This window comes from Schistocerca piceifrons, chromosome 3 (assembly GCF_021461385.2).
Source record: "Schistocerca piceifrons isolate TAMUIC-IGC-003096 chromosome 3, iqSchPice1.1, whole genome shotgun sequence".
NCBI lineage: Eukaryota > Metazoa > Arthropoda > Insecta > Orthoptera > Acrididae > Schistocerca > Schistocerca piceifrons.
The window spans coordinates 647,564,245-647,589,908 of NC_060140.1; the positions used below are offsets into that span (position 1 = coordinate 647,564,245).

General features: G+C 40.4%; 1 protein-coding gene across 4 annotated transcripts in view; it reads right to left on the minus strand.

Moving 5' to 3' along the window:
* LOC124787615 (protein LSM14 homolog A) overlaps positions 1-25,664 on the minus strand; it is a 190,009-nt gene that overhangs the window by 74,607 nt on the left and 89,738 nt on the right. For all 4 annotated transcript variants that reach the window (XM_047254375.1, XM_047254374.1, XM_047254373.1 and 1 more), the window contains exon 4: positions 6,462-6,603. In XM_047254375.1, coding sequence (XP_047110331.1) covers positions 6,462-6,603 — 142 coding nt within the window. The remainder of the gene's footprint in view (positions 1-6,461; positions 6,604-25,664) is intronic.

Sequence of the window (25,664 nt, forward strand, 5' to 3'; positions counted from 1 at the left end):
CATGAACCATGGACCTTGCCGTTGTTGGGGAGGCTTGCGTGCCTCAGCGATACAGATGGCCGTACTGTAGGTGCAACAACAACAGAGGGGTATCTGTCGAGAGGCCAGACAAACATGTGGTTCCTGAAGAGGGGCAGCAGCCTTTTCAGTAGTTGCAGGGGCAACAGCCTGGATGTGATCTGACCTTGCAACACTAACCAAAACGGCCTTGCTGTGCTAGTACTGCGAACAGCTGAAAGCAAGGGGAAACTACAGCCATAATTTTTCCCGAGGGCATGCAGCTTTACTGTGTGACTAAATGATGATGGCGTTCTCTTGGGTAAAATATTCCGGAGGTAAAATAGTCCCCCATTCGGATCTCCGGGCGGGGACTACTCAAGAGGACGTCGTTATCAGGAGAAAGAAAACTGGCGATCTACGGATCGGAGCGTGGAATGTCAGATCCCTTAATCAGGCAGGTAGGTTAGAAAATTTGAAGAGGGAAATGGATAGGTTGAGGTTAGATATAGTGGGAATTAGTGAAATTCGGTGGCAGGAGGAACAAGACTTTTGGTCAGGCGAATACAGGGTTATAAATACAAAATCAAATAGGGCTAATGCAGGAGTAGGTTCAATAATGAATAAAAAATAGAAGTGCGGGTAAGCTACTACCAACAGCATAGTGAACACATTATTGTGGCCAAGATAGACACGAAGCCCACGCCTACTACAGTAGTACAAGTTTATATGCCAACTAGCTCTGCAGATGAAGAAGTTGATGAAATGTATGATGAGATAAAAGAAATTATTCAGGTAGTGAAGGGAGACGAAAATTTGGTAGTCATGGGTGACGAATTCGAGAGTAGGAAAAGGGAGAGAAGGAAACATAGTGGGTAAATATGGACTGGGGGAGGGAAATGAAAGAGGAAGCCACCTGGTAGAATTTTGCACAGAGCATAATTTAATAATAGCTAACACTTGGTTCAAGAATCATAAAAGAAGGTTGTATACATGGAAGAATCCTGGAGATACTAGAAGGTATCAGATAGATTATATAATGGTAAGACAGATTTAGGAACCAAGTTTTAAATTGTAAGACATTTCTAGGGGCAGATGTGGACTGGCCACATCTATTGGTTATGAACTGTAGATTAAAACTGAAGAAACTGCAAAAAGGTGGGAATTTAAGGAGATGGAACCTAGATAAACTGACTAAACCAGAGGTTGTACAAAACATCAGGGAGAGCATAAGGGAACAATTGACAGGAATGGGGGAAAGAAACACAGAAGAAGAATGGGTAGCTCTGAGGGACGAAGTAGTGAAGACAGCAGAGGATTAAGTAGGTATAAAGACGACGGCTAGTAGAAATCCTTGGGTAACAGAAGAAATGTTGAATTTAATTGATGAAAAGAGAAAATATAAAAATGCAGTAAATGAAGCAGGCAAAATGGAATACAAACGTCTCAAAAATGAGATCGACAGGAGGTGCAAAATGGCTAAGCAGGGATGGCTACAGGACAAATGTAAGGATGTAGAGGCTTATCTCACATTGGGGTAAGACAGATACTGCCTACAGGAAAATTAGAGAGACCTTTGGAGAAAAGAGCCACTTGTATGAATATCAAGAGCTCAGATGGAAACCCAGTTCTAAGCAAAGAAGGGAAAGCAGAAAGGTGGAAGGAGTATATAGAGGGTCTATACAAGGGCGATGTACTTGAGGACAATATTATGGAAATGGAAGAGGATGTAGATGAAGATGAAGTGGGAGATATGATACTGCGTGGAGAGTTTGACAGAGCACTGAAAGACCTGTGTCGAAACAAGGCCCTGGGAGTAGACCACATTCCATTGAAACTACTGACAGCCTTGGGAGAGCCAGTCCTGACAAAACTACCATCTGGTGAGCAAGATGTAGGAGACAGGCAAAATATCCTCAAGACTTCAAGAAGAATATAGTAATTCCAATCCCAAAGAAAGCAGGTGTTGACAGATGTGAAAATTACCATACTATCAGTTTAATAAGTCTCAGCTGCAAAATACTAACGCGTATTCTCTACAGACGAATGGAAAAACTGGTAGAAGCTGACCTCGGGGAGATCAGTTTGGATTCCGTAGAAATGTTGGAACATGTGAGGAAATACTGACCCTTCGACTTCTCTTAGAAACTAGAGTAAGGAAAGGCAAACCTACATTTCTATGATTTGTGGACTTGGAGAAAGCTTTTGACAAGGTTGACTGGAGTATTCTCCTTCAAATTCTGAAGGTGGCCGGAGTAAAACACAGGGAGCGAAAGGCTATTTACAATTTGTACAGAAACCGGATGGCAGTTATTAGAGTTGAGGGGCATGAAAGGGAAGCAGCAGTTGGGAAGGAAGTGAGACAGGGTTGTAGCCTCTCCCCAATGGTATTCAATCTGTATATTCAACAAGCAGTAAAGGAAACAAAAGAAAAATTCGGAGTAGGTATTGAAGTCCATGGAGAAGAAATAAAAACTTTGAGGTTCGCCGATGTCATCGTAATTCTGTCAGAGACAGCAAAGGACTTGGAAGAGCAGTTGAATGGAATGGATAGTGTCTTGAAAGGAGGATATAAGATGAACACCAACAAAAGCAAAACAACGATAATGGAATGTAGTCGAATTAAGTCGGGTGATGCTGAGGGAATCAGATTAGGAAATGAGACACAAAGTAGTAAAGGAGTTTTGCTATTTGGGGAGCAAAATAACTGATGATGGTCGAAGTAGAGAGGATATAAAATGTAGGCTGGCAATGGCAAGGAAAGCGTTTCTGAAGAAGAGAAATTTGTTAACATCGAGTATAGATTTAAGTGTCAGGAAGTCATTTCTGAAAGTATTCGTATGGAGTGTAGCCATGTATGGAAGTGAAACATGGACGATAAATAGTTTGGACAAGAAGAGAATAGAAGCTTTCGAAATGTGGTGCCACAGAAGAATGCTGAAGATTAGATGGGTAGAGCACGTAACTAATGAGGAGGTATTTAATAGAATTGGGGAGAAGAGGAGTTTGTGGCACAACTTGTCAAGAAGAAAGGACTGGTTGGTAGGACACGTTCTGAGGCATCAAGGGATCACAAATTTAGCATTGGAGGGCAGTGTGGACGGTAAAAAGTGTAGAGGGAGACCAAGAGATGAATACACTAAGAAGATTCAGAAGGATGTAGGTTGCAGTAAGTACTGGGAGATTATGAACCTTGCACAGGATAGAGTAGCATGGAGAGCTGCATCAAACCAGTCTCAGGACCGAAGACAACAACAACATTTATAGCAAATTTCAGGTTGACATCAGGAAACCTATCTTTAGACGTATTTTAGTACATGTATGTGAACATTGTAGGTAAAAAGGAATTACATGACGATTTCTAATGAAGACTTTTTTACAAAAACTTCCATAAATTTCACACATGCCCAGACTTGGTGAAATGATACATCTTGCCTTAACAAGTGGAGTAGGAAGTATAATGCTTGGTATGTGCAGCAATAACTGAGTAGACATGGGGAGTGAGATTGTCAGTTGTTTGACATATTACATTTTAGTTTTGTCTAAGATCTGATGTAAAATCACAATAATTTTCTAAATGTAGTTATGTGAGAGATTATACTTGCAGCCAAGCAATTACCCTTGCTTAAAACAAGAGTAGATCACTAACACCTTTGGAGTTACCAATTAAAAATCACCAATTAATGATAACCATACAGTAGCTCCTACATATTTTTTAAGTAAATTACCTAGATCCAATCACAGTGCAAACTGGCTCCTAAGTTCTGAATAGTTACTTAATCCACACCGATGTAATCGGTTTTTGCTCTCTGATTGTAAATTATATTTAACAGACTGCATATGAGCTTCAGTACAAGAGTTTGGTAATTTTCATGTTTTACAAATGTTCATAAGCAATGTTGTCCTAGAAGCACACTGTGCACAGATTTCGATGTATGTAGAAATCACTGAAAAACTGCATCCATAACAAAGCTCAGATCTTAAACTCTTCCCACCCATGCTAATGTACTACTTCATAATCCATCATACTCTTACTTGTCTTTGGCAGTAGTAGTACTGCTTTTAACAGAGATAATTACGGTTTAAGAACATGAATGCAGCTGCTTTAGTTGCTGAATAGCAACCACCATTCTATCATTATTTGAAATACAGGATGTCCCAAGCGGAATGGTCAATATTTACGGATATGACAGTAACGCTCATTTAAATCAATGGAGTCCACTGAACATGGTTATAAAACGCAAACCTGGGGGTGGAAAGGCAGTAAAGAAATAACATACAGATGCTGCACAGTTAAACTCACTTCTTGCAGGCCTCAGCAGTTGTGCGGGCCAAAAACTGGACAAGTTAACTTGGAGGGGAGCACAAAGCAGGAAGAGATACTGCAGAGGAATATGTGAGCAGATTGGTGGGGTGAAATGGGGGATATGGGAGACAAGTTTGGAGGAAGATGTGGACAGTGATGTGTTGTTTCACTGAGTAGTCAACTCTGCTCTTTGCCTCATGTTGTGGCTATTACAGTGGACATGGCTGGTGGTAATATCCACAAATGAATTTGCTAAGGTAATTAAGATCTATTACAGTAAACGAATGCTTTCACAAGTGGCCCTGGTATTGAGTGATGGGACAAAAAAAGTGCTCAGTAGGTCAACAGAGCAAGTCTTCACATGAATACAAGCCATGTGTGATCACATGAATACAAGCCACGTGTGAGAAATTGACTGTTTGGTAAGGATGAATCAGGATGTTTCATATGAAAGATAGGCAATGGATCACTTTGGGGAAGGTGGGGGGTGATTATGGCTAGAATGTTTCTCATTTCTGGACATTGTCAGTAGTTAGGTAAGTAGGTAAGTTGATAGGGTGTGTTCTTTTTCAGCTGGTTCACAGCACAATATTTCTTTTTGAGGTAAGTCAGGAAGGTAATGAATGAAAGTACTGTAGTCAAGACAGTGTAAGAAGTTCCAAGACAGCTAGGAGTGATGTTAGCTTCCAGCTGCAAATTCATGCAGCTGCAGGCAAAAATAGCCATCTACAGAGCTGTGACAGTGAGGCATTGCCACAGAGGTGTTTACAAAATCTCATTACATGATTGGGTATGCATGCAAAGCTGCCGCACCAAGGCCATTTTAACTGTATGTGATCTTATGCCATATCAACAGCAGTATCTTCAGCATACTGGTCAAGGGATTTCTCTTCACTGCAGATTTGCTGGCTGTAGGTGGCAGGACGACCACAAGAGAAATTTAAGTGTGGAAGAGATGGCACATAAATGTACATCACAGTAATCATCAATGTACTAAATCCCTACCTTAAAATACAGTGAGCAAAAGGTTACTTACAACTTTTACAAAAAGCAGACTGCTGTTTTAAGAGTTTAGGATATGGGATGCAATGGTTGAGAAGGGAGTGACACAGGTTTGTAGTTCATCTTCAATGTTACTGTAACTAAACTGAGCAAGCAGTGAAGGAGACCAAACAAATTTGGAAAGGGAATTAAAGTTAAGGGAAACAAACTTAGAAGTTTGCCACTGATGCTGGAATTCTGCCAGATGCAAGAGAATTTGAGGACAAGTAGAATGGAATACAGTGTGTGTTGGGAAGAGATCAAAAGTCAACAAAAGAGTAAAACAAAGGCAGTAGAATGTAATGTAATTGAAGCACCCAATTACGGGGAAGATAGTTAGGGAAACTAAAGAAAGTAGATGAGTCTAGGTAATTTGACAGCAAAATCAATGACAGCTGCAGCAAAAAATATAAAATGATTGGCTGTATCAAGAAAAAGACTGAATTATAACAATTTCATAACACCCAGTACACAATTAAAAATTAGGAAATCCTTTCTGGATATTTTATCATGTAAGTGAAATTTCAGACAAGAAAATAAAAGCTTTGAAAATGTGCTACAGAAGAATGCTGAAGATGAGATGGATAGGTTGAGTAAAGTGGAGATATGAATCTCACTGCAGAAAGAAATTTGCAGCACAACTCTACTGAAAAAGGGATTATTCTCAGGTCACATCCTTAGTCAGCAAAGGGAAAGACCAAGGCATGAATAGAATAAGCAGGTTAAAATGCATGTACGTTGAAGTAGTTATTCTTTGATGAAGAGGGATGCACAGAACCGACCTGGGTGGGGAGAAGCATGAAATGTATGCTCACTCTTAAGATCACAACAACCACAATGCCAACTATTAAACGTCTTCACATAATTCAGTGCGGCTTTGTGAAAATTAATATAAGCTACTTTAAATATAATTCCATGGTTTACTGAAGTTTTACTGAACTTTTACAGAACGTACACTGCTGAATGAGGTAAAAGCTTATGAAATCATGGCTGTACTACAGTCTGACAAAAGATTTGAGCACAACCCTCAATTACTTGAGGGGAGGAAGAATTATCTGTGTAATAACTACAGTGCATCACATTTATTACACGTTTACTATGTAGTTTTTATACTAACCCGTCTCTGTTCTGCTGTTCCTTTGTGTCCTTTTTGATTGGTGTCAATCCAAGTTGGTTGACTTGCACTCCCTGATCCATTGTTGGTGATTTGCGTGTAAGCAATAGTGGTGTTGTTGGTCTGGAACCTCCCGTCAGAAGATCTAGGAAAGAAACTGAAATCTGGAACGTTTTGCACTATTCTATCTCAATGAACCAAGAAGCAAGATACAGTGATATTCCTCGAGATGATTTAATTTTACTAAAATGACTCAAAACAGTAAAATTAAAAAAAAATGGAATTTCATTTGTTACATCTAATTTAACATTTTGAAAATGGTCAGTTCAGTAAATACATATTCAAGAGGTGGTCAACAATGTTTAATTCTCAGAGTTCCTGTATTGAATCCACAGAGTACTTTATGAAATAGTATTTGGCATGAATAGATGTGAGTTGTACAATATTGGTAGGAACACCAACACTACCACCAAATTGTTCAGTCTTCCACAACAAAGCCGTCACTAGTTGTAAAGCTACTGTACAGTAGTGGATGTACAATATGGTACAGTGTTCTTTCCCAGGCTTGGTGGTAATATTCTGGCCAAATGTCTGCAAGCAAATAAGTGGCACGACTCAGTAATGAATATTAATCGGTACTGCCTGTACTGACTACACACAGCTGACGAAATCAACACAAAAACAATGGAGACATAGGGACACATTCTTAGTAATGATGCAAAAGATCTACCACTTTAATTGGAGGCAGTGCCTTTGCCTTCTATTATCACAATAATCTGAAGTAAAATTACACCCCAATCCTCATGGCATTTAACCTACAAAGGGAAGAGGGAGAAAGAAGTCCTCTTCATTTGTCTCTGGAATGAATTGTTTAACATTCTGCAACAGTGCCTCTTGGCAATCTTCTCTTAAGTTCCATCTTATTAGAAGATAACTAGGATGACAAATACCTGCTTTGGAGACTGAATTAATATCTTTTCACTCATTTACACTGTATTGAAGAGCAAACAATTTTTTTGTCCCATTGGATGTAAAGATGCGAAAAGAGGTGGTAACCTTTTGAAGAGACAATTCACATTGCTTGCAGCCTGGCCATATTGATTTTAATGAATGTTACAGGCAGATTTAATTTTTGCTAGGATTTGCATGTGTTCAATGACAAGTGAACACAGAGCACTTTGTAATAATCACATTCTTCGCTTAAAATATCTTATCTCTGGAATATCACGTAACAAAGCTTGCTATTATGTGGGCAAATTTCAAAAATTAAACAGTGCAGTAAAGTTAAGAACTTTTGTGAAGTCTTGAGGTTAAAGTTTTTCCAATTACAAAACAGTCTCTCCAACTATTACATTTGAATCCACTACCAATACCTACATTTGAATCCACTACAAACACATTTTAGAAGGATTCTAGTGCACATTAAAGTCTTCCATTATCTTCCGATCTCTAGAATACAGCCCGTGACAAATCTACAGCTGTAATTACAGCACAAGACACCATAGACAATGGTATGAACTTGGATGGTTATTAATAACTACCTTCTGAAGGTAACATTTTTGAATCATAACGTTATCTTTTAATATGAGCTACTGAAAGACATACTGATTTCAACATATTAACTACACACTTTAAACAGACAATTTTCTAGAATAAACTGTGCTGCCTTTTCCTTTAAAAAGTACTTTAAATACACAGAAACAACAAAGTAATTCAATTCTGCAAATAATGTGTGAAACATTCTTACTAATGAGTGAAAACTGCATGGATGCTGAACACTGCAACATGGAAAGGTATTTTTGTTCCTTTAAGTTACAATATACAAAGACTGTCAATGGATATTTCAGACTTATTATTCATTGATTCCATTACATGAAAGTGAGTTATTTTTGTTGGTATTACTTTTCAAGCAGAGAAAAATCACTAATTTTTGATTTACACAAAGAATGGTAGTCTATGGGGCTTCAGCCTTGCTTACACAATTTTGTATAGGAAGTAAAAACGTAATGCCTAGACCACAATTTCCCAATCACAATTAAAGTTGAATAACTAGTTTTGATTGCTATCTGTAACCATCTTCATATCTGCTACATGTAGGAAACAGACTAAGAAAATTATTCGACAATCGAGTAGTATACAAAGACAATGTACAACACTTGATCAAAAATAATAGTGATCGAATTGTATACGTAAATGGAAAAGTTTGGCAGTCACTTAACATTGTAGTATAAACAAAGTTTATGCTCATTAGGTAACATACTGTTCAAAAATATGGAAAGGTGTAAGTAAGCATTGGAAACCATCATTAGCTGTAGTCATGCAACAACATGCATTCATAATTACTAAAGCAATAACAGTACATGGTTGAAAACATCACCATGAGCAAGCCCAATTCTAGACATGTCAAAAGAACTGCAGACCAGAAATCTCAAAAACTTAGTGTTCATCCAAATGGATTTTAAAAAATATATATATAAAGATAAGAACAGCATAAAGATTACAAGGTAGAGATGTGTGTTACCTCCTGAACTGGCAACATGCCACCTGTAGGAAGCAGATGCTATGTAATTGCAATTAATTCATGAATAAATTGAAGCAGCTTATGCTTAAGGCCAATTAATTTCAAAATCATGAAAGTAACATGGAGTGAAGTTAAAACTAAGACAAGGAAGCTGCCTTATATAGATTATTGGCAATGTGCCATATGTAAAAGATAAATCGTAAGAGTCAGTTGGTAGAAACATCTAAGTACAGTGTAGTGCAAAAAAGGAAGGCAGGGTAAGTTTGCAGGTTGGAAGTCATATAGGAAATCATCCAGTTGCTCGAGTAGAAGTTGGATCAAAAGCTCATTACTTGCACTAGAATTCACGAATTATGAAGAGAACATTATACACAATGGTCCCCAAAACTCTCAGCTGTTCTGCAGCTGTAAACATACAAGCCATACAGTTTGTAGTAATTTTATAATGAAGTTAAGTAAGGCACGAAATAAGAGGGAAATATCAAACCCTAGCTTATTCAAGAATGATCATGTGTGGCATATAATTTAATTTTTATACAATATGTAGAAACTGTAAGGATAATATGAGAACACTGCACACTACCAGTCTGACAAGACGCGTCCAATTATGCAAGGGCTCCTACCGGCCAACTGAAATAGCAAACACAGGCGATAAATGGCATGGGAGCACTTTCATTTACAAAGACCGACAATTATATCATACATATACTGCAAAGGAACATAATTGAGATGACAAAGTGATTTTAATGTCTAACATACGCCTGAAATAGTAATGATGTCATTAATGCCCTCTCATCACACCCACAGCAGTATAAAATGTCTTATTTCTGTTCCATGATTCATCGTCTATAGTGGCTTCCTTCACAACAGTGTTGTGAAACTGACAGAATTGCCACCGTTAAATTGCAGTGACCAATGGCTATAAAACATCTGATGTGACGAACTGTTCCAAAAAGAAACAAAAAATATTAGGCCAGAATAAGGCCCTCCTGCATCTCAACAGTAATCTTATTGAGAGGGTTAAATTTACAGCTGTGACCTATAGTAATCATGACACAAAAAACTGAACAGTGCTTTTGCAAAATGGCTGTTGGGATTGTATGCAGACTACTAACTCACTCAAATCATGCACCAGATAAAGCGAATGCCTAGTAAGTTTCATAAACTGGGTACGCACAAAATGAACTGCAATGACTGTGACAGTAACTATATTGGCCAGACAGGCACAGGGGGCACAACTACTCTCTAAACATCCTTTGGCTCACATATTACTAATGAAATATATGGTACAAGACATTACGGAAGGGTAGAAATATTACTTTATGTGCAAAGAACAACACTTGAAGAATTGGAGATTTATTCCAGCGTGAAGAAAGCCCCAGGTAATGTTTAGAATGACCAAAAAGCATTCGTCAAGAATTATTTCTTTCGTATCTACAACGAAATGTCACAGGGAAGTAGCCGTTGCTAATCTGCGACTGCACGTCTACCTGCCTTCCGCATGGAACACACCTATCTCACCACTGACTGCTAGTGTTACACACATAAGGTTGCTGTCAACAAGTATGCACCTGAAGATGATTTAACAACATTGAAACTTGTCACGAATAAAACCAACACCTTACTACAGCTGGAGGAATTTCGTCATTTTTTAACATATATTACACTAGCCGACGTCCCAAATCGTCCATTTGAATTATGGATATACGAAGATCAAGTCTAGGCAGTTACAACACTGCTGCTGCCGCCGCCGCCATCTGCCATCTAGCTGTGCCTGCCCTCAGTGCTGCTTCCTGCTTCACATGAGGTGGTACTCGTCACCATCAGCTGCCACCTCATCTCAACCAATGTTTTACATTTCATTGTTGAATTACACACACACACACACACACACACACACACACACACTAATATGAGTTTTATTATTTGATCTACAGTGTGTGTTATGTCTCTCTTTGTAAATACAAGTGCTCCTGTGCCATCTGTCAAGGTTTGGCTACTTCGGTTGGCCAGTAGGAGCCCTTGTATAATTCTGTGCTTTGAAGTGCCTTTCAGACTGGTGGCACACAGCATTCTCTGATTATCCTTCAGTTTGTACGTATTTTATGAAGGAGGCAATGTCGCATGCTATGCAGGATCATTACATAAGCTAGGGTATGGTATTCACTTTTCATTTTATGACTATCACTTAGCTTTATTACAAAATTTCTGTAAACTATGGCTTCTACATTTGCAGCAACAGAACAGCTGAAAGTTTTTTTGAACCATTGCATACACTGTTCTCATAATCTCTGTTATACTATTGTAAGTAAAATTACTGTATGTGGTTCATATTTTTAGTGCTACTCATTATTTCAATGTTTATGTCAATTGACTCTCATATGATACATCTTTTAAAGATGGTACGCTTCCAGTTACCTGTATAAGGCCACTTCCCCATCTTTTATTCTTTAACTTCCCTGTTTTTTACGGTTTTGAAATTCGTTGGCCTTAAGCATAAGCTTCTTCAGTTTATTCCTGAATTAATTTTGCAATTACATAGCACCTGCTTCCTACAAATAGCATGGTGCCAGTTCACGAGGTAACACCGATCTCTGCCTTTTAATCTTTATGCAAATATTATCCTTATATTTTAAAATCCATTTGAATGAACAATAATCTTTTTGCGATTTTTGGTCTGCAATTCTTTTGACTGGTCTACAACCTGGCTTGCTCACAAGATTTTCAACTACGTACTACTGTTTCCAGAATGAGATTTTCACTCTGCAGCAGAGTGTGCGCTGATATGAAACTTCCTGGCAGATTAAAACTGTGTGCCAGTCAGAGACTTGAACTCGGGACCTTTGCCTTTCGCGGGCAAGTGCTCTAGCAACTGAGCTACCCAAGCACAACTCACGCCCCATCCTCACAGCTTTACTTCTGCCAGTACCTCGTCTCCTACCTTCCAAATTTTACAGAAGCTCTCCTGCAAACCTTGCATAACTAGCACTCCTGAAAGAAAGGATATTGCGGAGACATGGCTTAGCCACAGCCTGGGGGATGTTTGCCCGCAAAAGGCAAAGGTCCCAAGTTCAAGTCTCAGTCCGGCACACTGTTTTAATCTGCCAGGAAGTTTCACGTACTACTATTGTTTTGGTAATTACGAAGGCATGTTTTTGTATGACTACAGCTAACAATCCTTTCCAATGCTTATTCACCGTCTTTTCATATTTTGAACAGTATGTTACCATATACTCATTACCACTGCTTATACTACACTTAAGTGGCTTTGTCAAATTTTCACTTTTACACTGGCTCCCCCATTATTTCTGCTCAGGTGTTATACACTGTCCTTGTATACTACTTGATTGTAGAATGATTTTCTTGGGCTATATTTACTACATGTGTTACAGATCTGAAGATGGTTGCAGATAGTAACAAACTAGTTACCCAATCTGAATTGTGAAAGGAAAACTGCAATTTTGGCATTGAAAGTCTTTACTTCTAAAAATTTTTATTCAATAAACCACATTAAGATAACTGTCTCACCTCCCCCCCTCCCCACCGCCACTCATGTCAGGCTTCACTAATATGTTACTTAAATTTAAATGACATCCTGGAAACTCTATTGTGTTGTGCAGTTAGTAATGACATCAGGCACTGACAACCATAAGGGCCCAAAGCACAGGAAGTTTTGAGAGAAACAGGTGTTTCTGAAAAATCAGATTTACAGTAACTACACTTCTCACAGGAGTGAACTGCTTTTTAACCAAGTTTTAACATTCTATACTTACTATGAAAAAATAAAGTACCTACTTCATGTTAAATACTAATTAATATTTGACATAATATTTATTTGTTAATATAATTCACAAACTTTCCACTTACAGGCTAGTTACAATAGTGCCCTTACAGTTGTGAAGTTTGTAAATAAAATAAGTATTACTACTACATATGTGTAGACACTAAACTATATTGTGTACCCGAGGTAATAACTGAACAGTGCAGGGCAACAAAATTACACTTTGAGCTTTGGGTTCATATGGAAATGATGACCCAAGAAACTATGGGAAGTAGTGTTTTGTGAATGTTCATGTAACAGTGGAAGGCTAAGGACGTAGCTAAAGCTGGTTCACAAGAAGATCAACATCTTAGTAGCATCTATACATGCCACAATCTCAAAATCTATGACTGTCTTTTAGGCCCTTATTTTTCTCACTATTTCAAATATTTTACTCTAAAATCTGAATCATAGTCACTAGTTCTGATCATATGGGCACATGGTGCAAGTAACGAGTTTTTTGACACTGACCAAGAAGCATTTAATTGCTAAATTATGGCTATTCAGAAGAAACAAGCCAGAGGTTGTGAAGTGGAAACTGCTGAAGGGATCGGAATGCCACTGCCTATGGAAGAAGGTGTGGCCCCTACACCAAGACTGAGGCCCCATACCCACTGTTAGAGGAGTGTGAGTTGGTTGGTTTGGGGTATAAAGGGCCAAACTAGAGGACCATTTGTCCCTTTTCCCTGACCAAGCAATGCTCAAGGTTCAAAAAACAACGCCACACCTAAAAGGAAAACTAATTAAAGAAACAAAAAATGGGGAAAACATATACCACATTGAAAAGTAGGACGACGTAGTAAAACCCATAGAACATTTGGTCTGGGCTGGCTGATCACAATAATGAAAGAGGATGAGCCAGCCACTCTTCAACACAAATGTCCATAAAAAAAAGCCAGATGAACACATGCAGAGAAAAGACTACCACCATGACAAACAAATGCAAAGAAAGTGCGACAGTTAAAATGGAGGGAGAGTGGTGGACTCAGAGAAGGCTTAATGCCCACCCTTAGATGGTACGATAAAAACCCCTTCACAAATAAAACTTAAAACTAAATCTGCTGTTGAGGCATTGTCACCCAACCCTGAAGGTAGGGTGCCGGGAAGATAAGAAGAGCACCGCAGAGCTGCTAAAAGTGGGCAGTCGAGCAAGATGTAGACTACAGTCATATGTGAGCCAGTGACACCGAGGTGGGTCCTCACGATGGAGGAGGTAGCCATGTGTCAGCCATGTATGGTCAATGCAGTGCCAGCAGAGAACCACAGAGTCCCTGTAAGAGGTCCGCATGGAGGTCTTCCACACACTCATAGTCTGATTTAAAGTAGTTGTAACTTGACATTTGCGCTGCGAAGTTGCAGCGTTGTCACGTCAAGTACTGACTGGAGGCAGCCGCCTCAGTGCATCGCTACCCCCGGCGATAGAAAATCATTAGGCCTTTATCTTCTACAAAACGTAAGTAAAAAATTTCAAACCCACATATGATGTATATCTCTACAATTTCTCACGATCTGTCAAATATCTATTCTTAATTTTAATTAGGACAAGAGTTACGTTAATTTGTTTGAAACCATTTAAATTCTCTATTTCGCCAACAGCTTCTAACTTATCACGTCATTACTGAAAAACTATGTGTCACAGCAAAATATTTTTTTCCATTCATTAACAAAATAATGCACTCAGCAAAGAATCCTTAAAAGTTTTCGTAGTGCATCACGTTTCTTGTACATAAATTTCTGAAAACAGCATTTTTAAGCAACCCTATCAGTACTGAACTCGAAACAAGTACGACGTTTAAAATCTATCTCCTATAAATATTATGTAAATATTTTGAAATTTACGTACAGTATCGGTCTCAGTGGGATCTATAAGGAAATCAAATATCTCTTCTTAATTTTAATTAGGGCCGTTGTTACATTAACTATTGAAGTGTGAGAAATTTTCGCGTCCGGAAAAGTTTTCTTCTTTAGATTGCAAATCTCGAAAACTATTACACACATTGAATAACATCTTGGTGTATATACAAAATGAAATAGAATTAAAATTCAGTCTAACTTACCGTAAGGAGATGACGAGAGCTGGCCAAACCGTATTTCTTAGTCTCACAACAAGAATAAGAATTAATCGAAATAAATTCACAAACACACTATTTAATGGCAGTAAGTACACTACACACTACTCAGACAATGTGAAAACACCACTTAATTCAGATTCAGAGTCAGAGTCAGTGGAACTATCAGTCTCGCTGCTCGTATTGACAGATATAATCAAGTCTTCGACACTTTGCTGTAAGATACCTTCATTGTTCCATGCATCCTGTATCACTCCTTTCACGTGATGTACTACCTTCTGCCAGTCTTCTGATGTCACAATTTCAACTGCCTCTTTCAAAAGGCGTTCCATTTCGGCTAATGTGAATTTCTTATTTTCTGCAGCAATATGCCGCTTAACCCGAGCCCAAATCAGCTCTACTGCGTTGAAATGGTAATGGTAAGGAGGCACTCTGAGCAATTTATGCCTGTATTTTTTTGCTACTTCATCCACAATGTAAATCGGGTTCTTTGGCTTGTGTTGCAATACAGGTTCTAATAATTCTGCCCTTGTAAAATTACTGTCTAACTGCACCTTATGTTTCTGTAACCAGCTAACACTGTCATTTTTCCTCGTTGCCTTTGTGGGTGCTTTGTCTTGTATTACTGAATGATAAGGAGTGTTATCCATAACAATGACAGTGTTTTTGTTAAGTTCTGGAGCACACAGTCTTCAAACCATTTCACAACAGTATTGTGGTTCATCTCTTCGTGGTAGTCGGAGGTCTTATTTGAACTGAATAGCAGAGGACAATTTGGAATGAAACCTTTTGAATTTCTGGCATGTGCTACAATTATCCTTTTTCCTGTACCGATCAGAGCTGCCATACTTCCGCTGATGGTACTGTCTGTCCAGCCTTTTTTTAAACTGTGTCCTGCATTCACCCACATTTCATCAAGCCAAATGTTATCATCAAAACTTGTCCCCACTAATTCTCTAAGAAAGCGGCATCGCCAGGCTGCAATATCTTGGCGTTCCATTAATAACTTTCTGCCAGAGATGGATTTATAGCGGAATCCTAACATTTTCACGACTTAAAGACGATTTACTACCATGAAACAGGTCAGCCGCTGTGAGGGTAACGTAGTTTTTTGAGTGTTGGATACTCCTTCCTCGAATAAAATGCGTATATTTGACGACGAATGCCATCTTCCTGAAAAGAGTACAGTTTTGTGACTGTTCTCCAGTCACCTCTTTTTCCCAGGTGTCTCCAATTCAGATGAGTCACTTGAGCCTTCTTTCGTGAATTTCTCCTTGCAGATTCTTATTACTGATCATTCGCTAACTTGCAGAGCAGCTGCAGTTTGCTCCACCACCTTATCCAAAGGAACGAGAGGCCCTCCTGCCCCCCCCCCCCCCCCTCTCTCTCTCTCTCTCTCTCTCTCTCTCTCTCTCTCTCTCCCCCCCTCTCTCCCTCTCCCTCTCCCTCTCCCTCTCCCTCTCCCTCTCCCTCTCCCTCTCCCTCTCCCTCTCCCTCTCTAAATACTCCCTTAAGGAACACACGTATTCACGTGCCTGACTGCGTATAACGACTCCACGTCCGCCACTTTTTGAAGGTTTCCGAGGAGTGTGCAGCCTCGGCCTCCCTCTCTTGCGACTGCTTTCATCAGACATCGTAAACATGCGAAGCTACAAGTCACTCAAATCTCTCACCCTCACATCTACAACGGCTCGCTGAGGACTGGCTGGCACAATGCCTTAGTCAGCTCAGCAGAGCGAAGTGGCAACGCAGTGGCAGCAGCCTGTCAAGTGACAACTACTTTAAATCAGACTATAGTCTCCTTAAGAGCATGCAGTTTGTTTTGTATACTGAGATTATGCAATTCCATCTCTCAAAGCTGAAAAACCTTGCAGTGTAATAATGTTGCGGTGTAATAATGATCACAGGTCAGATACAGGGATGCTGATCTCTAGAAGCAGTTTCCATGTAGCCTGTCAGTAAGTTCATTTCCTGGGATTCCAACATGGCATGGGGTCCACACAAACACCATGGAACTCCTAGATGATCACTAGAAAAGGATGGCAGGGGTAGCATTGGTCAATAGCTTGTAGGCTGCTCAAGAAGTCAATACAGAGAAGAAACTACTCCCATACATGAAGCCAATGTAACCATCAGCCATCAGGCCCTCAGTGTAAACCACTTCATTGTCCCAGGTCATAACAACAACCTAGAGGAAGTGACAGCACAGAGCTGCAGGGATAACTGTGTCCTTAGGACCATGTGAAAGGTCCAGGCGAAGCTTTGACCTAGGTGTACACCATGGAGATGTACGTGAATGGACTTCTAGTATAAGTGGTAAAGGCAAAGACTCCATTTCAGGCAGAAGAGATCAGACGTGAAATGCAATCTTAAGCCCTGACCTGGGCCTCTGATGCTGGAGATTAACTGCCATGGATGGGGAAAAGGAGACTAATTTGGATGCTCAAGAGAACTAAGAGTGTGTGTAACTTAACTGGCAAGAAGTTGTGCACACCTAACCTTCAATGGAGGGACACAGGCTTCCTTCAGGACACTGGTCACCTGACTCGTACTAGAAGCTCCTGCTGCCAGTAACACCATAGTGGTGCACAGGGTCGAGTAAACGCAACGCAGAGGGTGCCGCCGAACCATAAACCAGACTCCCATAGTGAAGGTGGGACTGAACAAGGGCACTGTAGAGCGATCTGCACCCCAGTTGGTGTTGCTCAGGCAACAGAGGGCAGACTCGAGGTAAACAGATTAGCAATGGTAGGCCACAAGACTCCAGGATCCAACACAACTGCCAATTACCATACATTCTAACAGCTTACAAAGAACGTTGGTAAGGCTGATGGGCCGATAGCTATCTAAATCAAGCAGGTTTTAACCAGGTTTAAGCCCTGAAATGATGGTGCTCACCAGCCATTGCGATGGAAAGACGCCATCTCACCAGATCCAGTTGAAGATGACGAGGAGATATCGCTTGTAGTCAGACGAGAGATATTTGATCATCTGACTGTGGATCCGATCTGGCCCAGGAGATGTGTCGGGGCAATGTAAAAGGATGCTGAGGAGCTCCCACTCTGTAAATGGAGCATTATAGGGTTCACTGTGACATTCAGTGAATGAGGGGTCTTTAATTTCCATCTGCTGTTTGAGAGTGCAAAATGCTGGGGTGATAATTCTGACACAGAGGCTCGAGCATAGTGCTCAGTGAAGTACTCGGCAATTGTGTTTTCGTCGGTAGGTAACACGCCATTGATGTTAAAGCCAAGAACACCTGTCTGGGTCTGGTACCCACAAACACATCTGATCTTCCTCCAGACTTGGGAAGGTGATGTGTGGCACCCAATGGTTGAGACGTACATCTCCCAACACGCCGTTTTCCATCTATTTATAAACTGGCAAATGTGGGCACTGAGCTGTTCAAAAGCTATTAGATGCTCTAGGGGAGTGTGCCGCTTACGTCTCTGTAGGGCTCGCTGACCACCTTTAATGGCCTCAGTTAGTTCCAGCAACCACCAAGCTATTTACTTTCACTAGGGGCACCCTAAAGACCAAGGGTGCGTGTTTTCTGCCACAGAAATTATCATTCTAGTGACCTACTCAACTACCACGTCAATGGTACCATGTGGGAGACATTCAACAGTGACAGCAGAGGTGAAAGCTTCCCAGTCTTCCTCATTTAAAGCCCAACTTGGTAGATGTCCCGGGGAAATGGCACTGGGGATGTAAAAGGAAGATGGGAAAGTGGTCACAACCACGTGAATCATCGTGGGCTCTCCGGTGGACAAATGGGAGAAGTCCTGGGCTGCAGAGGGATAAATCAATGGCCGAGAAAGTGCCATGAGCCACACTGGAGAGAGAGAGAGAGAGCGAGAGAGACAGAGTGTGTGTGTGTGTGTGTGTGTGTGTGTGTGTGTGTGTGTGTGTGGGGGGGGGGGGGGGGGGGGGGGGCAATATTCGAGAGGCTGAGGCTGAGTTGAGACAGGAAAGTTCCGATATCTCTGCCACGGCCACTACCCAACAAGGGGTGGTTGTTGTTGTCTTCAGTCCTGAGACTGGTTTGATGCAGCTCTCCATGCTACTCTATCCTGTGCAAGCTTTTTCATCTCCCAGTACCTACTGCAACCTACATCCTTCTGAATCTGCTTAGTGTATTCATCTCTTTGCCTCCCTCTACGATTTTTACCCTCCACGCTGCCCTCCAATACTAAATTGGTGATCCCTTGATGCCTCAGAACATGTCCTACCAACCGATCCCTTCTTCTGGTCAAGTTGTGCCACAAACTTCTCTTCTCCCAATCCTATTCAATACGTCCTCATTAGTTATGTGATCTACCCATCTAATCTTCAGCATTCTTCTGTAGCACCACATTTCGAAAGCTTCTATTCTCTTCTTGTCCAAACTATTTATCGTCCATGTTTCACTTCCATACATGGCTACACTCCATACGAATACTTTCAGAAATGACTTCCTGACACTTAAATCTATACTCGATGTTAACAAATTTCTCTTCTTCAGAAACGCTTTCCTTGCCATTGCCAGTCTACATTTTATATCCTCTCTACTTCGACCATCATCAGTTATTTTGCTCCCCAAATAGCAAAACTCCTTTACTACTTTAAGTGCCTCATTTCCTAATCTAATTCCCTCAGCATCACCCGACTTGATTAGACTACATTCCATTATCCTTGTTTTGCTTTTGTTGATGTTCATCTTATATCCTCCTTTCAAGACACTGTCCATTCCATTCAACTGCTCTTCCAAGTCCTTTGCTGTCTCTGACAGAATTACAATGTCATCGGCGAACCTCAAAGTTTTTATTTCTTCTCCAACAAGGGGTTATGGGTGTTAAAATCTCCCGAAAGTACAAAAGGTTTAGGGAGTAGTTGAATCAGTGCAGCCAATGCATACAGGGGTACTGCACCATCTGGAGAAAGATATACGTTGCAGACAGTTATTTCCCCGAGTCATCCTGACAGCCAGTTTCAAGAGGTGTTTGAAGGGGGGCACAGGTTCACTGCATAATGAATTCAGGAGAGATGCACACACCACCTGACACATTACTGTAGTCACTACGGTTCTTGTGATGTCCCCTACAACCGTGGAAGGCAGGGGTCTGCATTGCTGGGAACCGGTTTTCTGGAGGGCATTGCAGAAAGCAGGTGTAAAGCTTAATAGTTGCTGTAGCTCAGCCAGATGGTGGAAAAACCGCAGCAATTACACTGGAGCATGACATTACAGGGTGTATACGTGGACAAGGAAAAAAATTCTCAAATGAAAATACATATTCTCCCAGATGAAAATACACGTTTTAGATGTTAAGTAACAGTGTACCTTTCCTTGGAACTGTAAAACTTATCAATCCTTTCAATGGTTGTGGTTTTATACCACGGTGTAGAATTTCTCAGCACTTTAGAAAATGAAACTCAGGGGGAAAAACACATCTTGGAAAGATGTCTGATGTGCAGCACCATGTACACTGCATATTTTCGTATTACGAAAGTATAAATACGAATTCCAAACACCGCATGTTACTTTCCAAAGGATTGAAATCGAGATTACAATGCGCTTTTGCAAGCGAGTCGTAGCTCGTGTCAAGCCATCTCGCCAGCCGATGGGAGCGGACATTCAGAGCATAGGACACGTGATGTAGTCAGCCAATAGCGACATCACTTAAGCAGTGTGAACACACAAATAGAAAAAGGTAATGGTTTAAATTAATATACATAGCGTTGCTACAAGAAAAGAAAAGCTTCCACGTATAATGTTGGACTAATAAGCTGCAAGAGAAGCTAAGCTTTCACACATAATGTTGATCTTTTTGTGTGTGTTGCACTTTAAGATACATCACACAAATGTTCCAGTAAAATTTTTAACAATGACAAATGTCTGATCTTCTGGGCGCAAAAATATTCTAAATGGTCATCCTCAAAGATTTGATTTTTGAATGAGAGTCAAACGCTCTGCGATTTAACAAATTCATCGGACATTCGCGCACAGAGTTCATCTTGTGTAAAAGGATGTTTACTTTACTTGAAAATAACACTTTTCAAACATCCATTCGGAATATTTTCCCGCGACCTGTTAGATTTGTTTCAGCAGTTGCACCAGATGACAGGCGTTACCGCGCTTGCGCAGCTATGACAACGCAGGAAGCTCGTACGTTCGTATGTGTAAAACGTTAAAATATCTTAAATTATGTCATAAAAGAAACAAGACATACTCTAAGAGCATGGGAATTTTGTGAACCATACTAAAATGCATAATTCAGCTTTAAGTGCACATTCATATCTCCAGATTCAAATGAAAATTTTCTTGGAGTACCAGAACCGTATTATCTCATGTTTGGTTCTTTATTATAGCATAATACCTTATGTGCTATAAGATGAAAATGTGAACCTTAAATGCAGGGAACAGTTGAAACTAGCTAATAGTGTGGATTAAACACTTTGTTTGAAATTAATTGGCCTCAGTAGAAAAGATTAATGAAAGTCTTTCTTTAACAAACCGACAAAAAAACATTCTTCTGCAAGGTGATTAACGCTTGACTGTCAGAAAGGTGGGAACAAAATCTGAAACTAATAACATAGTTTAGCCTTCTGTAATTATGTGAATGAATTTTAATTCACTTGACAGCTGCCGGCCACAGAAATCCGTTTTGTTTTAATTTGACTTGAGAGCAATAAATGAAGAGGAAGCAACAAAATCACTTGAACATGGGTCACGTGGAGACTACCATCTCCCCACAACAACTCAGACTGCTCTGTGCATTAGGTCCGGATCTATGATATTTCCGAACTGGGACAATATTAGATAGTGGTGCTCTCCCTCCCTCGAGCGTTAGAGGCTGGATGCAAAAAATTTTAAAAATCGGCTTTTCAAAAAGTCGACATTTTGTAGCACACATCTTTCTGAAGAGTCTGATACATAAAACATAGAACGTAAGACATGTTATTTGGTCTTAAGTGTGCTGAAGTGAAGTGCCACGCCCCATCACACGTCTCTGTATTTTGCTCTGTGAAATTTAAACGTGTAATGTTTTGTAAAGGGGGCCATCAAACTAAATTCAGGCCAGTGGAAATTTAAAATGTCCTGTGGTGCCTCTCCTGCCCCAGTCAGCCAGTTTGACATCCTGCCACCTCTTAAAATAAACTCACAATTAATAGCAGATGGGATTATTTGTAACCGGAAGAACAAGAATTCTTTAGAAAATTTGCACTCTTTATTGCCTATTAGCTAATAGGCTTGCTGTTGTGTGTGACAAAATTAAACATAGGATACATAAAACCAGTAAAGACAGGAGACAAGCAGGACAGTACACACTTCAATCCTGAAGTCTTGGCATTTTTTTCTCTCTAATCTTGCTACAACTTTACATGGCATGCTTTCCTTTCTAGGAAAGCATCTATTACCTCATCAAAATTCGTCAATGTTTTGCTACATGAAAAAACAAAATGTCGTCGTCTAATACTAGGAAAGCTATTCTGTGGTGTGGCTTCTCGATTTGATTACATGTATTTTGTCACTGTCTGCTAGATAAAACGAATTAGGCCTGCCTAATATTCCAGCAATTGTTACACACCAAATAAACAAGACTACTTTGGCACAAATGGTCATTTTTATAACAACAATATAATTCGCGAAGTACCAATATCAAATGCCTATTAGGCCTACTACAAGCAAAAAGTTGTGTGTTAGGAAATACCGCTAGTTTCACCTTTCATTCATACACTCTAGCTTCTGAAGCACGACATCGAAAAGTAGTAGTACAAAATTTTGATAAAAATTTGGAATCATATTCTTCCACAATTTGTGGGAGTCCCCATTTCTTCTCCTTCCTCGTTCTAACAATCAATCTTGTCATCACTAATCCTGTAACTATTCCTGCCAGTGCCAATATTTATTCTCTGGTTAACTTTACAAACCCTGCCACAATCACTGGTTTAGTTATCCCGCATTTATTCTCTGGTTAGGTGTTATTACATGTTTGTACAACGCGTTTTCCTCGCTACCTCCAGAATAGAACTTTAGTGGCTGCTAGCCGAAGACTGTATAACTGGCCCTTAATAGTGTAGCGGTCTGACCAAACATTTGTCAAAATTTCATTTTCATGGATCACTGAGAAGACAATACGTAATCTTTGATGCCTGTAATTCCTGTTAGTCATTTATTTCCACTCTGGTAGTAAGAAACTATGGAATTCGCTAGTAATTCTAACAGCACTAATCATTTGCAAACCCAGTCAACCACATAAACAGCGATTGTCATTTACCCTTACGTGTGTACGAAATTGTACTGCAATGTCAAAGAAGTCTACAGCACGTATTGCACATAGACCCTTTTGTTTGCAGGAAAGTTTATTTCTAGATACGACAGGGATTCCCCTGGCAGAGACATCACGTACACTATGCACGCACTCAAAAATCAACTTACGATTCATTCATAAATCAATATAGAATTTGATCAAAAATGTTCAAAAACCAACAGGGATGCGTTCAAAATCATATGAGTAATCAACAGACCAACGTGCCCTGGATGCTAGGCACTTTGTGAAACAAGGTCTTTTCACTTAATAATATGAATTTGCTCGTCGGCAGACTGCAAGAGGAGGTCGCAATGGAAAATAATCTCCTGGACCATCTTGAGGCTTTTATGGGGAGTGATGGAAACAGGAGTACACCCAGCAGGTCACAAGCAAGTAACGCCTAGGACTGGGCTGGGGATGCTGTCTGAATCAAGACCATCGCTTCTCATCTTTGACAGCACTGTCACTCCCAAATTTATCCTCAAGACGTTGAACAAAAAATTGAGGCTTTGTAGGTAGAAAGGTGTTCTGCTACAGACTAAATACTGCGGCGAATATGGCTCTTCTTTCTGTAGTCCTACATTTCTCCCATGGTATAGCGAGGTAGGGAAATAATTTAGGATCATATCTGTCAGCATTGTACTTGCTGTTGCCCTTAGAGGTCACCAGCAAGAGATGACTTAGTCCACTTCATTGCAGGTCATCTACCCTGATGCCACCCACTACAATCAGGGCTCTCCCCACAGGCGCCACCCAGCCACAGCGAAGGCCACCTGGCATGATGACCTTTGCAAGGAGTCCTGATGCCCCAGGAAGACAGGCATCTACTCTTTAGCATATGAGGGAGTTTACAGCTCAGGCATCAGCAGTGCGATCTGTGTTTTCACGAGGCTACCACCAGCTATCGTGCTGGATATTGAGCGCACATAAATCCAATAGTGTCATGGGAGCGAAAAAGGTCAGGAGACAACAGAAGATGACACAACCTGAAAGTGTCCTTGCCCAAATAGTTTAATTGCAGGTGGAGATGCAAAGCCATGACAAGAGGTTCAGGAGGTTGAATCTAAGGGCACTATGGGTAACTTGTGCACCACGTAAGGCGTCCTTCCCCATACGGCCCGCACTTTTGTAGAATTTGGAAAGTGGCAGGTCACACCATAAAATCGGACCTGAACTTATAGGGGAAAAAAAGTGTGACTCCTCTTAGTTGCCTCTTAACAAGCAGGGATACCTCGGGGCTATTCTAGCCCCTAGACCCACAGGGGGAAGAGCATGGGCTCAAACCCCATGCGACAACAGAGCAGAAGCCACATTTGGGTCTCTCTTCCACCAACACTGGTAAAAGGAAATGGATGCTTCAACAGGGAAGCAAAGGGGTGTAGTGCATTTCCTTACAACAAAAGGGGTGTGGGAATGGAAATTCACCAGAGAATGGCAAAAGTGTACATTGTCATTTTGACATTCATGTCCACGCCAATGGTTTCCACCAGAACTTGCCCATCTTTAATTGTGAGGGCACCCATCTGCTTGGCAATGGTACCAATAATGCTGTGAGGCATTCCAGATCATGGTCCATCAGCCAACAACACCCATACGTCCTCATATTGCTAGTGCTAATTACCTCAATCCCTTTAATGGACAAGCATTGTCTTTGTGCATCTGTACCATTCTTTTCTCACTTCCCATTGCATGCACTCCATTGCCAGGAAATTATGCCCCTTTGCTCTCCTCTGAAGCCTGCACTTCTGTTTTCAGCGTAACAGGGTGCAGTGGATGGTCAAATACATGAATGTTCTTTATCTGTCAGGTGCATTATGTCCTACTGGCAAGTTTGAGGCCTGTGCACTCATAGGGACCATATCTTCTTCCATAGGCAATGGCATTATGATCCATTCTGTGGTTTTCATTACACAGTGTCCAGCTCATTTCTTTTTGAGTAACACTAATACTATTGTACATACAACTGTGGCACCCTCCTTGCTTGAAAATCTTGACAACATTAAGTACTTACAGGCCGTGTTAGAACTGTAATTCACAGTGCTTGTCAGGAAATCCTGAATTTGTGTTTTCACTAGCTGTAGCAGGACTTTTCATTTCTGTGGTAAGAGCAGATGTGTGGAAGATAGGCACCTATGTTACTGTACATTGTGCAAGGAGCACAATCAAGCAATGCTTCGTAGTTTCTCTTCTATTGGCTAAACCATACTATTAGTACCATTAGCAACTGTCAATTTTGTTCATGGAACAGTTTCCTGCATTTGTCACACTAGTACATCCAAGTTTATCACAATAACATTCACAGTTAAGTCTTTATCAGACATACCTGATACAAACTGAGCTGAGTACTTTTTAATCAAAATTGTTACCATAGTAAACAGGATGCATCAATAGCCATATGTACATAAAATTTATGAAGGCAATAAATATTTACAGTCACAGGCATTTCTGAATAGTCTGTTCAGGGTGTCCCATGCCTACTGTGAATTAAGTCAGCAAAAAGAGCAA